Here is a 15874-nt window from a genome sequence, read left to right as displayed (position 1 = left end):
ACACTGTTGGCCTCCCAGAAAGGTGCCAGAAAATGCAACCCCCACCCCACCACACACACTGATGGACAAAAAATGAAACTTTAAGAGAAAAACCTTGGCAAAGGATGAAGTTCCGCTGTCCATCCTCATAAGTCCTGCTAGACTCCTCATGGCCGTTAACACTGCTGAAAGACCTTTTAGCGGCAGCATTCACTGGCGTGATTTAGCGCTGGCGACAATGCCAGCGGGGAAATCCAAAATGGATGAGCTAGCATCAAGTTGGCGTTGCACATCGATTGATGTCACGCTTCAACTCGTTAAAATAATCTCTGCACTAGCAGGCAATGGCAGCTCTGCCGGCCTGCCGAAAATGGCAGCCACCGCAGGACCCGCTACCAGCTGGCAGAAGAATGCCGCCTGCCATTTTTCCCCATTTCATGGAGCTAATGGGTGGTGCAAACCACCCGAATTTCTAGGCCATTGTTCCTTCATCCATGTCATTAATATATATGGTGAAAAGTTGTGTCCCCAGAACAGATCCCTGGGGAACACCACTTGTCACATCCCATCAATCCAAACAAAATTCCTGAATCTAAAAAGCTTTGGAAAATTTCCTCATCAAGTTCTTTTAATACCCTGGAGTGGAAACTATCAGGTTCTGGAGATTTGTCTATCTTAAGTTGCATTATTTTCTCAATTACCATTTTAAAAACTATATTAAATCTACTAAGTTCCTCACCTTGACTTAATTTTTACATTGCCTTGTAACTAATATTTTGGTTTTTTCCTCCACTGTGAAAATGGATACAAACTCACTTACAGTTCCAAGTAGGAAAGTGGATATGTCTTGATAGCCTTTCCCAACAGGCATAAGGAGACTGCCCGAAGGATGACCATTTGCTGCTCAAGCTGGCCTGTCTCCTTAAGGCCACAAAGTCGAAGCGATGGAGAAGATGCTTAACTAGATACCTCCAAGCCAATCAGAGGTTAATTAAATAGAGGCTATGACCCAGAAATTCGGGTCGGGGGCTTCCCGCGGGTGCAAGCTCCCGACCTGCACTTACCTTGCGCGCCGGCCGTTGAGCTGTGGGCCCCCGTGGAATTCCGATCCTGGGCCTGCTCCAACTGCCGGCGCGCAGTGCTTGCGTATCCCAGGGGCGCAGTTAGTTCGATGCGTCCCCTGGGATCACGTGGGCCATGGGGAGCCAATCAGAGCAGGGAATGCTTCATTCATAAGTTTGACAGGAAGTGCTGTCAAACTTAGAAATACAACGAGCCCCAAAACATCACTAAATCTTCAAATAAATTTTTTAAAAACCATCACATTTTTTAAATAAACTATAAATTACATGAAATAACTATTTTAAACAATAATTTAAATTTTTGAAAAAAATAATTTTATTTTCTAACGGGGCTAAAAATAAACTTACCTTTCTTTAAAGTATTTAAAAATAATAAACCTGTGGAAAAAATGTTTTAATTTTAATTAATTCACCACTTACCTTGTAAATGCAAAGGTGGTGCCCGAGACGGTCCGGTGCTGAGCACGCTCTCCTAGCTTCGGGCGGCCAGCTCTCGCCGCTCGCTCCCGCAACCGGAGCGAAGTGTTCGGCGAGTTGGGTAGAGGCAGCGCAGCGCGGCAAGCAGCAGCAGCAGCCACGACGACCCGCTGGAGCACGTCGGCCGGCAGCTCCTCGGCGGGAAGGCATTCCGACTGGGAGGAGGGGAGCCGAGCATGGTGGCCAGAGTCCGAACCGTGAGAGGGAGAAGCGGGCCCCGGGCCGTCGGAGTCGGCGAAGGTGACGGAGTCGGCGAAGGTGAGGAGGAGGCCACGGCGACCGGAGCATTCACATCCCGACAATGTGTTCAGCGAGTCGGGCGGAGGCAGCGCAGCGCAATGAGCAGCAGCCACGACGTCCCGCTGCAGCACGTCGGTCGGCAGCTCCATGGCGGGAAGCTCGCAGTCCGACTGGGAGGAGGGGAGCCGGGCATGGCGGCCAGAGGTTGGATCGTGAGCGGGAAAGCAGGCCACCACTTGGAGCCGGCAACAGTGAGGAGGAGGCTGCGGTGACGAGGAGGACGGAGCGGCTGATGGACATCGTGCTCCCACTGCCACTGGAAGCCATTGTATTGACTTTCTGAACGCAGCGCTGTAAGAATAGCTGACGCGTCCCTACGGGGAGTAAGCATTCCATTGTAATTGTACTTGTACTGGTTACATATGGCAAATAAAATTGAATTGAATTGAAAAGCAGGCCTTACGTCTGCTTTTTAAATGTGTAAATTCTGGAGACTTACCCTCCCGGGAAAACCTGCAAAAAAAACGCAAGTTCGATGCGCACGCGCAGCCTCTCCTGCGCACGCGTTCAAACTCTGAACCCCTTATTTCAGGAGAATGGAAGTGCTGGTTTCCCGCGCATGCAGGAAACCGGCACTTCCATTGGGTTTACGGGTGAGTACCCCGTGCGTACTCACCCGTGGAGACCCGAATTTCTGGGTATATGTTTAAAAACAAAATATTTGGAAAAGAAATGGAGTAGCTTTCTAAAGCTACAGAATAGCTGCTACTGTACTTCGAAGTCACCAGCTTCTGCACTCCCCCACCCCTCCCCCCCTTGGGATCATGAAGTTCAGAAAGCAATAGCCCACGCAGTTCTAGAGACTGCTTTGTTTCGAGAGAGCAACTGGCTGGTTCAAGCTCAGTCATCAATTTCAAATGAGACAGGACAGGAATGTTCAGTGTTCTTTCAAAACCTCTTTTTAATCATATATAAATGATTGTGCCTAGCAACTGCGTTTTCTTTGAATTCAGGATCCGGAGTTGAAAGAATGCAATTTGAGCAGTTCTCCTTGACCGTTCGTTTACATTCTAGCAACGAAAGTAAATAATTTTCTCATTTCAACTCAGCATCTTAGAACCTCAGGATGATTAGCTCCTAGAAGAGAGAGTGGAGCACAGATCGACCCCAAAGCGCCGTCTTAAGTTATTTTCCTTTTGTGTCTTCGCTCTCCTTTCAATGTATGCTTTTCTTTAAACCTTCATTCTTGAATGCAGTGGGATGATGAATCTCAAACACGCCCTGCGACCTTGAATTGGTAGGGTGTAAGGAAAGATTCTCTCTCAAAGGGCTGTCTGAATATATTGCTTCCTGGATCTGATCAATTTGTTGGAAACCACATACCGATAGTGTTGTTCAGTTTCTAACATATCTTACTTATGAGCAAGGGTCCATGAAATACTGCCAAGAAATTTATGGTTTGATTATCTTTAATACAAAGACTTAAAACAGAATCCATGCTAAAAAGAAAAATGTACCAACTGCACCAGTGCCAGTTCTTTGGAAGGAAGAACTGGCAGCTTAATCCCACTGTGCTGCCCTCTCCCTTCAATTTTATTCTGTTCAAATATGTATCCACTTCCTTTTTAAAAACTTCGGAATTCAGCTTCCACAACTATTTCTATGTTCTAACGTATGTGGATAGCACGTTTCAGGAGGCGGTCACCCCACAGTATAAGGGTGTGCAGGCAGAGAGGAAATGGGTGACCACCAGACAGACAAGGAGGGCCAGGCAGATAGTGCAGTAGTCCCTGGAGTGCATCTCGCTCTCCAACCAGTATTCAGTACTGCTGAGGGCGATGGGTCCTCTGCGGAGTACCTCCAGAGCCAAGTCCACGGCACCACGGGTGGCTCAGCTGTAAGGGGGGGGGCGGGTTGGGGGGGAGGAGGATGATCGGGAAAGCAAGTGGTAGGGGAATCGATAGTTAGGGGAACAGACAAGCATTTCTGCGGCCGCAGACGTGACTCCAGGATGGTATGTTACCTCCCTGCTGCCAGGGTCAAGGATGTCACTGATCGGTTGTAGAACATTTTGAGGGGGGAGGGTGAGCAGCCAGAGGTTGTGGTCCATATCAGTACCAACGATATAGGTAGAAAGAGGGGTGAGGTCCTTCAGGCAGATTTTAGGGAGCTAGGAAAGAGATTAAAAAGCAGGACCTCAAAGATCGTAATCTCCGGATTACTCCCGGTGCCGCGAGCTAGCGAGTATAGAAATAGGAGGATAGAGCAAATGAATGCGTGGCTGGAGAGATGGTGCAGGAGGGAGGGCATCAGATTCCTGGGACATTGGGACTGGTTCTAGGGGAGGTGGGACCTGTACGGGCAGGGGTGGGGACGTTTGCTAGTGCTGTTGGGAATGGTTTAAACTAATTTGGCAGCAGAATTGGCACCAGGATGTAGCATAAGAAAGGAGAAACAAAGTGCACAAAGGATTGGGGGGGACAGATAGCACTAGAGTAAGAAATAGTATGGTATTACGTGCGGTCAGACTAAGAGAATACAAGAAAGTCTAAGATAGGTTTACAGTGCATGTGTGTAAATACACAAAGCATGGTAAATAAGGTTGGTGAGCAGCAGGTAGAAATAGCCACATGGAAATATGATGTCGTGGCGATAATGGAGACCTGGCTCAAAAAAGGGCAGGGTTGGGTTTTATATATTCCTGGATATAAGGTGTTCAGGAAAGATAGCGAAGGAAAGAAAGGAGGTGGGGTGGCAGTATTGGTTAAGGAGAATGTTACAGTGCTGGAGAGAGAGGATATCCTAGAGGGGTCAAGGACAGAATCTATTTGGTAAGAGTTAAGAAATAATAAGAGGTGCCATTACACCACTGGGCATATTCTGTAGGCCACCAACTCGTGGGAAAGAAATAGAGGAGCAATTTTGTAGGCAAATTACAGAGAGGTGCAAGAACTGTACAGTAGTGATAATGGGGGACTTCAATTATCCTAATGTAGACTGGAATAGTAATAGTGTAAAGGGCAGAGAGGGGGAAGAATTTTTGAAGTGTATTCAGGAGAACTTTCTTGATCAGTACGTTTCCGGCCCAACAAGAAAGGAGGCATTGCTGGATCTGGTTCTGGGGAATGGGGTGGGTCAAGTGGAGCAAGTATCAGTAGGGGAACAGTGATCATAAGGTTTACATTCGCTATGGAAAAGGACAGGGAGCAATCGAGAGTAAAAATACTTAATTGGAGGAAGGCAAATTTCAGTGGGTCGAGAACGGATCTGGCCCGGGTAAATTGGAATCAAAGATTGGCAGGCAAAACTGTAATCGAACAATGGGCTGCCTTTAAAGAGGAGATGGTTTGGGTACAGTCGAGGTACATTCCCACGAAGGGGGAAAGGTAGGGCAACTAAAGCCAGAGCTCTCTGGATGACGAAAGAGATAGAGAGTAAAACGAAGCAGAAAAAGTGTGCGCGTCAGGTTGAGAATACAAGTAAGAATCGGGCTGAATATAGAAAGTTCAGAGGGGAAGTGAAAAAGGAAAGAGGGGCAAAGAGAGAGTATGAGAATAGATTGGCAGTGAACATAAAAGGGAGGCATATAAATAATAAACGGGTAGCAAGAGGAGGAGGGGTGGGGCTGATTAGGGACCAAAAAGGAGATCTACGCATGGAGGCAGAGGGCATGGCTGAGGTGCTTAATGAGTACATTGCATCTGTCTTCACCAAGGAAGATGCTGCCAAAGTCAGTGAAAGAGGAGGTAGTGGAGATACTGGATGAGATAAAAATTCATAAAGCGGAGGTACTAGAAAGGCTGTCTGTACTTAAAGTTGATTAAGTCACCAGGACCAGATGGGATGCAGCCTAGGATGCTGGGGGGAGTGAAGCAGGAAATAGCAGAGGTACTGGCCATAATCTTCCAATCCTCCTTAGATACGGGAGTGGTGCCAGAGGACTGGAGAATTGTAACTGTTACACCCTTGTTCAAAAAAGGGTATATGGATAAACCCAGCAACTACAGGCCGTCAGTTTAACCTCGGTAGTGGGGAAGCTTTTAGAAACAATAATTGGGGACAAAGTCACTTGGACAAGTATGGATTAATTAAGGAAAGCCAGCACGGATTTGTTCAAGGCAAATTGTGTTTAACTAATTTGATTGAGTTTTTTGATGAGATCTCAGAGAGGGTTGATGAGGGCAATGCGGTTGACGTGGTGTACATGGACTTCCAAAAGGCATTTGATAAAGTGCCACATAATAGGCTTGCCAGCAAAGTTGAAGTCCATGGAATAAAAGGGCAGTAGCAGCATGGATACAAAATTGGCTAAGTGTCAGGAAACACAGTAGTGAATGGTTGTTTTTCAGACTGGTGGAAGGTGTTCCCCAAGGGTCGGTACTAGGACCACTGCTTTTCTTGATATTTATTAATGACTTGGACTTGGGTGTACAGGGCACAATTTCAAAACTTGCAGGGGACACAAAACTTGGCAGTAACGTGAACAGTGGGGAGGATAGTGATAGACTTCAAGACGACAGACAGGCTGGTGAAATGGGCGGACACGTGGCAGGTGAAATTTAACGCAGAAAAGTGTGAAGTGATACATTTTGGTCGGAAGAACGAGGAGGCGCAATATAAACTAAAGGGTACAATCGTAAAAGGGGTGCATGAATAGAGAAACCTGGGGGTATGTGTGCACAAATCGTTGAAGGTGGCAGGGCAGGTTGAGAAAGCAGTTAAAAAAAAGCACACAGGATACTGGGCTTCATAAATAGAGGCATAGAGTTCAAAAGCAAGGAAGTTATGAACCACCTTTATAAAACACTGGTTTGGCCTCAACTGGAGTATTGTGTCCAATTCTGGGCACCGCACTTTGGGAAGGATGTGAAGCCTTAGAGAGGGTGCAGAAAGGATTTACGAGAATGATTCCAGGGATGAGGGACTTCAGTTACGTGGATAGACTGGAGAAGCTGGGGTTGTTCTCCTTAGAGCAGAGGATTGAGAGGAGATTTGATAGGTGTTCAAAATCTTGAGTGGTCTAGACAGAGTAGATAGAGGGAGATACTGTTCCCATTGGCGGAAGGGTCGAGAACCAGAGGAGACAGATTTAAAGGGGATTAGCAAAAGAACCAAAGGCGACATGAAGAACTTAGTTACGCAGCGAGTGGTCAGGATCTGGAATGCACTGCCTGAAAGGGTGGTGGAGGCAGACTCAATCATGGCTTTCAAAAGGGAATTGGATAAGTACCTGAAGTAATAAAATTTGCAAGGCTACATGGAAAGGGCGGGGGAGTGGGACTAGCTGAAGTGCTCTTGCAGAGAGTTGGCACGGACTTGATGGGCCGAATAGCCTCCTTCTGTGCTGTAACCTTCAGGATTCCATGTTTCTATGCCAGGGAGAGACAAAGAGAAATAGGACATACAGACACAGAGGCAGGGGCGGCGGGGGATAAGTTGATAAGAAAAAGGAGGCGAAAGAGATGGGGAGAAAGTGGAGGAGAAATAATTGAAAGGGGAAAGAGGAGAGAGAAAGCGGGAAGAGAAAAAAGGTAAACATAGCGTTGCATTATGTTTTGGGAGATTCTTTGCGCAATAGAATCTCCCCACTGATTACCGGAGTTGCTCTTCTACTCCTTGTACCGCCGCCAATACCGCTGCGCTGAATATCAGCGCAAACTCATTTTTGGCGTAGAAGCCCTCTTTAGGCGGTAACTGGCCGCAAAGCTGGCAGCGCCCTAATGAATTTCTAGGCCTTTATTCCTCGGACTCTGGCTTCTTGTGCATCACCATCCCTTTACCACATCACTCACAGCCATGCGTTCAGCCGCCTAGGCTCCATGCTCTAGAATTCCCTCCCTAAACCTCTCTTGACCATTCACCTCCCTCTCCTCCTTTAAGACCCTCCTTCAAACCCACCTCTTTGAGCAAACTTTTGCTCACCCCTCCTAATATCCCTTCTTTGGCTGAGTGTCCATTTTATTTCCATTACACCTCTGAAATGCTGTGCGATGCTTTTCTACATTAAAGGCACTATATAAATGCAAGTTGTTACGATTGTTCCCAGTCAGGAAGGCAGCAGTGGCTGATTGTGCTCTTGAACTCAGCAGTTTAGTTGGGAGAAGGGCAGACAGGCAGACAAAATGAGGATGAGAGAGATAAAAACAGGAAATACTAAACACAGAACAGGTCCACCAGCATTTGTTAAAAAAAACAGTTTAATGCTTTAGGTATAGAAAATTTCTAATGAAGGACTTCCACTGGAAATATTAACCTATTTTCTGTCTATACAGATGACATACCTGCTGTATATTGCTAGCATTTTCTCTTTTTATGTCAGATTTTCATCATTTGCAGTTACGGATAATCAAAGAATCAGTTTAAGGGCCAAAACACTGTTCTAGAGCATTTCAGACATTTTAACAACTGCTTTGAATAGTTTTATTTCATCTTAGTGCTGAAACTGTGTCAGTCCTACTATAGCAAGCCAGGACCCTGAAAGGAGCACATGGCCATTTTAATGGTCGGCCAAATGTGGATTAAAAACACAAATGATGCATTAATTTAATTTTGTGGCCCACATCATGCAAGAGTGCATCCCGCCAAACATGAAGGAGAGCAAGCTCGCAGTCTGTGAGACTGTGGCAGGAGCTGCACACGAGTTGCTGGTGCTCAAGTCAGAGCTTGGAGCACAGAAACTGCTCCTCGACACACTTCACCAAATCAATAAAGTCTGCACCTTACCAGGATCATAGCTTCACACACTACTTCTTCCATACATGGAATACTCCTAGACAGTCGCATTGCATGAACCTCTGTTCATTCTGTACAAGTTTGAATGCTGAGTTTAGAAACATTACACCAGGGTGAGTGGATTGCCTTTTATTATGCTTGCAGAATGTTTCCAAGTCTCTCCTTAGTCACAGAAACTAACAGGATCAAGTAAGTGTGCATGTGTGTTTAATTCAAGGAATTATCAACTATATGGACAAAAATTCCGAACAAATGATGTGTAAGCCTTCTCCACCACTTTCCTCTTTGAATAGTCCTCTAAGTGAGGTTAAGATGACTAATACCTGGAATTCAACACCTATAAAATTTCAACACAGAATAAATTGCATGATACAGATAAATTTCAAACATAATCTTACAATTTAATTCATACCACAAAGCAGAGGAAAATATGGACTGAAATCTTGAAAAATCCAACTTGGTTCTAATATTTGGAGCACTGGCAGTAGAACATTTTTGTGGCCATCCCTAATGAACAAATTTAGGCCCTGTTAAAAAAAAAACTGACTTCCACAAAACAAATACTTGGAAAATTGTAGTCTTGCAACTATTGGTTATTTAAACATAATGAAAAGTTGACTGTACCATATGGACACCACCTGCAGTTGGTTTCAAAGACAGAGAACCTTACATGTACAACTCAACACTGTATTCAAGAACACTGACAAAACAGTTAAACAAAAATTCAAGTCTGTTTAAAGGTGGTCTTTCCTGGAACTAACAGCTCCCAGCAACAACTCAAAACCCCATCCAAATACTGGAAAGAATCACATTCAGCTTCTTGGAAGGCGGCCACGGTTCAAGTAGATTATGCTCTGACAATCAGGGAAACAAATGCAGTCTTTCACTTCTTGCAATATCTCCCACGACATCACACAGACACTTTCAAAAATGTAGCATGCCTAAAACAGCACACGGCACCACAAAACATTTACACTCAGCATAAACAGAATACAGTACCATGTTATCAACTAAACATGGAATATATCATGAGGACCTGAATCTTTTACCCCATATATTTGAAGAATATTTGCTCTTCACTTTGCTATAAGCTTCATTTTGTAGACAAAGTATAACCAAGCATCCTACATTAATAATTAGAACTAACAATCCAACTTTCACTGAGCACTCAAGAAGAAACTCAAAAACTTAAGATAAAATGTCATCTTGATAAATCATTGCACTAAACCTTAGTCAGGCCGCACTTGGAATACTGTGTCCAGTTTTGGTCTCCTCACATGGTGGGTGATTATTGAGGTTTGAGAGGATGCAGAGGAGGGCCACTAGATTAATTCCCAGTCTAAAGCATCTTAAGTTATCAAGATAGGCTAAAAGAGTTGGGACTCTACACCTTAGAGAAGCGTAAACTTAGCGGGGATCTGATTGAGGTTTCTGAGATAATGAAGGGGATAGATTATGTTCCAGCTGACAGTTTATTTCAATTAAATAGGTTAGGCAGGACAAATTTAAGTTATATAAGGCTAGATCTAGGTCAGATGCCAGGAGGTGGTTCTTTTCCCAGAGAATAGTGGACCTCTGGAACAGGCTGCCGTCTTGTGTGGTGGATGCGGACTCGCTAAATGCCTTCAAGCGAGAGCTGGATTTGTTTCTGGCTGGGGCGGAGATCACCTCTTGCAGAAGGTAGGTACTGCAGGGAATTCAGGGCCAGAGCGATCTCCCGGACAAGTTTCCATCGCCTAGAAGGGTAGAAATTTCCCAGATATTTTTTCTCAAATTGGCCTGGGTTTTTCATCTGTTTTTTTGCCTCTCCCTTGAGATCTCTCAGTTTCGGGTGGGGTGGAGTGTATATGTTGTGACACGCAATTGTGTGGGACAGGCTCGATGGACGAGATGGTCTTTACCTGTCCGTCATTGTTCGTATAAATGTCATTGCAAAAAAACTTACAAAAAAATCTATGCATAGGAATAAAATTCAGGATAATACACAACACACAATGAATACAAAGCATGGCTACACAGAATCATACCATTAATAAGTACTTTCTGCTGTATTAAAAAGAAAGGATTTCCCTGGAGTGTTTCAAATGTGTATGTTCAATATCTGAAAACATATTTATTTTAATTATTTCAGCAGACTAAGTTCTGTGACTATGTTTACCAATTCAGATCAGTCACTTAACCAAAAAATTGTTTGGTAACCAGAATTTCCTACAAGCACACTGCCTTCAATAAGCAACAAGTGAAGCATTTTCTTGCCACCTGTTAAGTTTATGGGCAAACAGTAAATATTGAAAGATAGTCTTAAAACTAATTTCAACTTTTAGCAGCTGTATCCTCCTCAATGTGAACATAACAGTATTCAGCAAAAAAAAGTGAGTTGCTTGCTGAACAGAGTTTAGATTATCAAATGTTACAGTATTTACCACTTAACTTGGCTACTTGACTTGATTGGCCAAAGCTTTAAAATTTCATTTAGGACAGGCAATTACTGTAATCAAAATCAAAATACTGCGGATGCTGGAAATCTGAAATAGAAACAGAAAATGCTGGAAATACTCAGCAGGTCAGGCAGCATCTTTAGAGAGAGAAACAGAGTTAACGTTACAGGTCGATGACCCTTCGTCGGAACTGGAAAACATTTCCAGTTCTGGCGAAGGGTCATCGACCTGAAACGTTACATCTGTTTCTCTCTCTACAGATGCTTCCTGGCCGGCTGAGTATTTCCAGCAATTACTGTACTCAAACTCTCTTGAACGCAACAGGGATGACAGAGAGAACAGGCTCCAATTCCTCTTGGTCATCAAACACAACAAACATACATTTGTAATTAAAAGAAAATCCACGGAACAGCTCAATTCTAGTCAATTTTGACCTTGTAAAATATGCTGACATTGTGCAGAAGGCATGCACATACAGACAGACCCTAAATTTTACAAACACAGAATCAGGTTACTTGGCATGATTAACATTTTCTAATTATTAGAAGTCCAACAACAACAATTCACACAGATACCTGTATAGTAGGCACATCGATAAATGCCTTCGAGAAATCATCTTCATCCAGTGCTCCATCTTTTGATGCCCCTGAATCAGTAAAAAAAAGCCATTATTTCATAACAATCAACCTCAAAGATGTATCAATATTTTCGACCTTAAGTAAAATAATTTCTAGTTGGTAAAACCATCAGCAAGGTACACAGACGGTCTAAAATCATACTTCTGTCATTAAAAATGCTTTCCCAAAAATATAAAACATATGACAAATAATTCATTGTTATACGTAATCTTCATGCAAACATGAATTCTGAAGTAAACCTTCCCGGTGAAATCAATTCGGAAAGTCAAGTGAATCCCAATTTTAGCGTTCGTATTCGACATAATTGACCTGGCAACGACACGCCTCGTTACAAGGTTAATTTTTGCAATATTGTAACTGACAAATCTATCACTTTGTATAAGCAGAATAAAATCTAGGTTGTCAGAGAAAATCAGAGGTAGGTTATGTAGATTGCTTTTGCACCTCACTATATAGAGGAAGTGTGGATCAGCAAATTCAAATTAGCTCCATTACTTCATTATTTCTGCTTCCTGGTCCAATTGCAAAATGGATTTCGTTCAGTGTAGTCCACAATCTGTGTTTTAACTCGAAACACAATTGATGCAGGCATCAATTGCAACCTAATTGGACTCCTGACCAGACTCGGGCACGGCAAGCTGTTGACCAGGCGAGACATACCCAAAACTATAAAACCTGGAGTATATGGCTACTGGCGATCCCCATCAACAAAAAACGAAGTTAAAGAACCACCTCCTGGGTGCTTAGGAAGAGTTCTTCAATACCAACAGTTTTATAAACATGGCAGAGGGTTCTTCAGTTCCCTCGGCAACGCCGGGTACTCCAGCTAGTAAAATATAAAGGCTTCCCATAAATGTTCACAATACAGATCAAGGTGATGGCAAAAAAACTAGAGGCAACAGGAGGAAGAATTTTTTTTATGGAACGAGTGGTTAGGATTTGGAATGCACTACCTGATAGGGTAGTGGAAACAGATTCAATAGTAGCTTTCAAAAGGGAACTGGGTAAATACTTGAAGAACAAATTGCAGAGATATGGGGAAAGAGCCAGGGAGTGGGGCTAACTGGATCGCTCTTTGAAAGAGCCGGCGCAGACTCGATAGGCCAAATTGCCTCCTTCTGTGCAGTACTATTCTATAAGTGAAATGCTTATTTCAGTGATGCAGGGATTTCTTAAAATACAGAAGTCCCCTTTATGTTACTCAAAGTACAAGAGTGTCAAGGAGACCGTAACAATATGCAACAGTGATTGAATGTTGCTAACTGATAAGCATTTGGGAGGCAGCAAAGGCAGACAGACATCATTGGGAGGAGAATGCAGAAGCAGTTGGTTTGAGACAAGAATTTGATCACACTCCAAATGACAAAAAAACTTGGCTGGATTTAGTGAAACCAGTTTACACTGATACAACAGTTATAACTGTAAGTGCACCCTCAGAGGGTTGCAGGTCTGAACACTCCAAGTACCACTACACTCAGAAGTGCTCTACAGGTACATTACACGGGGTATGCCTGTGCACTAAAGCCAGATGACAACTACTGCGGTAATTTCCAATCAATCTGCTGGGAATGCTGGACACGCAAAAATAAGTAGGGTCACCCATAAGTGACAACACCCAATCATCCTTATTTCCACAGTAATGACCAACAGGATATAATATTTCAAAAAGAAAAATACTATTGAAGGTGTGTGGTAAACCACTGTTTGTATTCCACTGTGTACATGCCTGGACATGCCTCGGCTGACTCCTCCCACAAGTCCTAGTATAAAGGTGACTGCTCCCCAGCCCCTTTGTATTCTGGACCGGTCGACCACTCGAGGCAGACCTTCATTCTTTTGTTAATAAAAGCCTTTAGTTACTCTCTTAACTCTCAGTCTTTTATGAGTAATTGATAGCGCATCAAGGTGAAAATCTGAAATATAAACAGAAAATGCTGTAAACACTCAGCAGGTCAGGCAGCATCTGTGGAGAGTTTCTACAATAGGTCATCAACCTGAAACTTTAATCCTCTGTTTCTCTCTCCGCAGATGCTGCTTGACCTGCTGAGGATACAGTATCTGCTCGACTTGAGCCTCATGGCCTACACCTGGACAGCACAATAGTATGAAAAAAGAATGCGTTTTGTACCAGTTTCCTCACCTTTCATTAAAATAACATTTTAGTATATGCACTTCAATGAGCACATTAAGCACTTTCTTTGCAAACTAAATTAGATTCTGCATATTTGCAAAGATTAACTGTAGCACAATAAAAAAAGATAGTGACATGAACAAACACAAGCCACATTTAAGGTCTTTATCTGTGCTGAAGTTAGATTGTGGTTTCGACATGCATACACATCTCCAGATGTGAGGGCACAGAATCATCTGTCATTTGTATTAGCACATAGTCAACTTTCAAAATGCCTGAAATCATTTGTCACGAACAGATGGTGTACTATCCAATACTTACAAATGCAAAAGGTACAGAAGTACAAAAGTGAAAAGGAGAATAAGACCATTAGGATTATTTCCCTTACAAATATGACCAATATTTCCCAAAATACGAAAAGAACTTCCATTAATATAGCTCCTTTCATGACCTGAAGACATCCCAAAGCACTTTACAGCTCAAAGTACTTTTGAAGTCTAGTCACTGTTGTAATGTAGGGAATGTGGCAGCAACTTGCACAGCAAGGTTCCACAAACAGCAATGAGACACATGACCAGAAATTATGTTTTAGTGATGTTGGTGGAGGGATAAATTTTGGCCAGGACACCAGAACTCCCCTGCTCAAATGGTGCCATGGGATCTTTTACGTTCACCTCAGAGGCAGTCAGGGCCTCAGTTTGATGTCTCTTCCAAAAGGCGGCACCTCCAATAGTGCAGCACTCCCTCAGTACTGCACTGAAATATCAGCTCGGATTATGTGATCAAGTCTCTGGAGGGGGCATTTAAACCAGGACATTCTGACATAGAGGTGAGAGTGCTACCACTGAGCCAAGGCGACACCTTGGAGAGTATTTTGTTTGAAACAACTGATTTTTGTTAGAAAATCAACAATTTGGACTATATTTGAAATTGCAAATTGACACTGGAGTTTGTCCATTAACAAAGAACAAAAGCTGCGTTCATTAAACATGATTCGGACTAGTCAGAACAAGATGCTGGCCACTCTTAATTTGTAGCATAGTGAGCATCTTATACTTTCACATGCATAGCAGTTCAACTGGTAACAGATAGGCCCATCAGCCATTGTCCTGTATCATTCGAAAATCTTCCACGGTTATCAATCTAAGTGGATATTTGCATTATAGTTTTACACAGCAAATATTTTTCTTTCTCATCAATACTGTTCAACTTGGGTGGTGATTGTGGGGAAGTACACTTCATGGATATATCATGTTTTGACTTCAAATCAAACTGGTAGTATAAGCCCTTGAGATGTGAAAAGGAAGAAACCAAATGTATACTGCATGGGCAGATTCTGTCAATACATTTATATAATAATAAACATAGAAGATAGGAGCAGGAGTCAGCCATTCGGCCCTTCGAGCCTGCTCCGCCATTCAATGAGATCATGGCTGATCATCCAAATTCAGTACCCTGTCCCTGCCTTCTCCCCATATCCCTTGATCCCTTTAGCCTCAAGAAATATATCCAATTCTTTCTTGAATATATTTAATGAACTGGCCTCCACCGCCCTCTGTGGCAGACAATTCCACAGGTTCACCACTCTCTGGGTGAAGAAATTCCTCCTCATTTCTGTCCTAAATGGCTTACCCCTTATCTTAGACTATGACCCCTGGTTCTGGACTCCCCGGCCATCAGAAACATCCTTCCTGCATCTAGTCTGTCCAGACCTGACAGAATGTAATAGGTTTCGATGAGATCCCCTCTCATTCTTCTAAACTCCAGTGAGTATAAGCCCAATCGACACAATCTCTCCTCATACGTCATTCCTGCCATCCCAGGTATCAGCCTGGTGAATCTTCGCTGCACTCCCTCCATGGCAAGAACGTCCTTCCTCAGGTAAGGTGACCAAAACTGCACACAATACTCAAGGTGCGGTCTCACCAAGGCCCTGTACAACTGTAGCAAGACATCCTTGTTCCTGTACTCGAACCCTCTTGCTACGAAGGCCAACATACCATTTGCCTTCTTAACCGCCTGCTGCACCTGCATGCTTACCTTCAGCGACTGGTGCACAAGGACACCCAGGTCTCTTTGCACTTCCCCTTCTCCCAATCTATTGCCATTCAAATTATAATCTGCCTTCCTGTTTTTGCCACCAAAGTGGATAACCTC

At 43.5% G+C, this 15874-nt stretch overlaps 1 protein-coding gene across 35 annotated transcripts in view; it reads right to left on the bottom strand.

Moving 5' to 3' along the window:
• clasp2 (cytoplasmic linker associated protein 2) overlaps positions 1–15874 on the bottom strand; it is a 453349-nt gene that overhangs the window by 255234 nt on the left and 182241 nt on the right. For all 35 annotated transcript variants that reach the window (XM_085993872.1, XM_085993847.1, XM_085993851.1 and 32 more), the window contains one exon: positions 11524–11594. In XM_085993872.1, the coding sequence (XP_085849998.1) occupies positions 11524–11594 (71 nt within the window). The remainder of the gene's footprint in view (positions 1–11523; positions 11595–15874) is intronic.

Source organism: Somniosus microcephalus, chromosome 7 (genome assembly GCF_052327205.1).
Source record: "Somniosus microcephalus isolate GS21.2 chromosome 7, FLI_Smic_1.0, whole genome shotgun sequence".
Classification (NCBI taxonomy): domain Eukaryota; kingdom Metazoa; phylum Chordata; class Chondrichthyes; order Squaliformes; family Somniosidae; genus Somniosus; species Somniosus microcephalus.
This window is presented reverse-complemented; position numbering and strand designations above follow the sequence as displayed.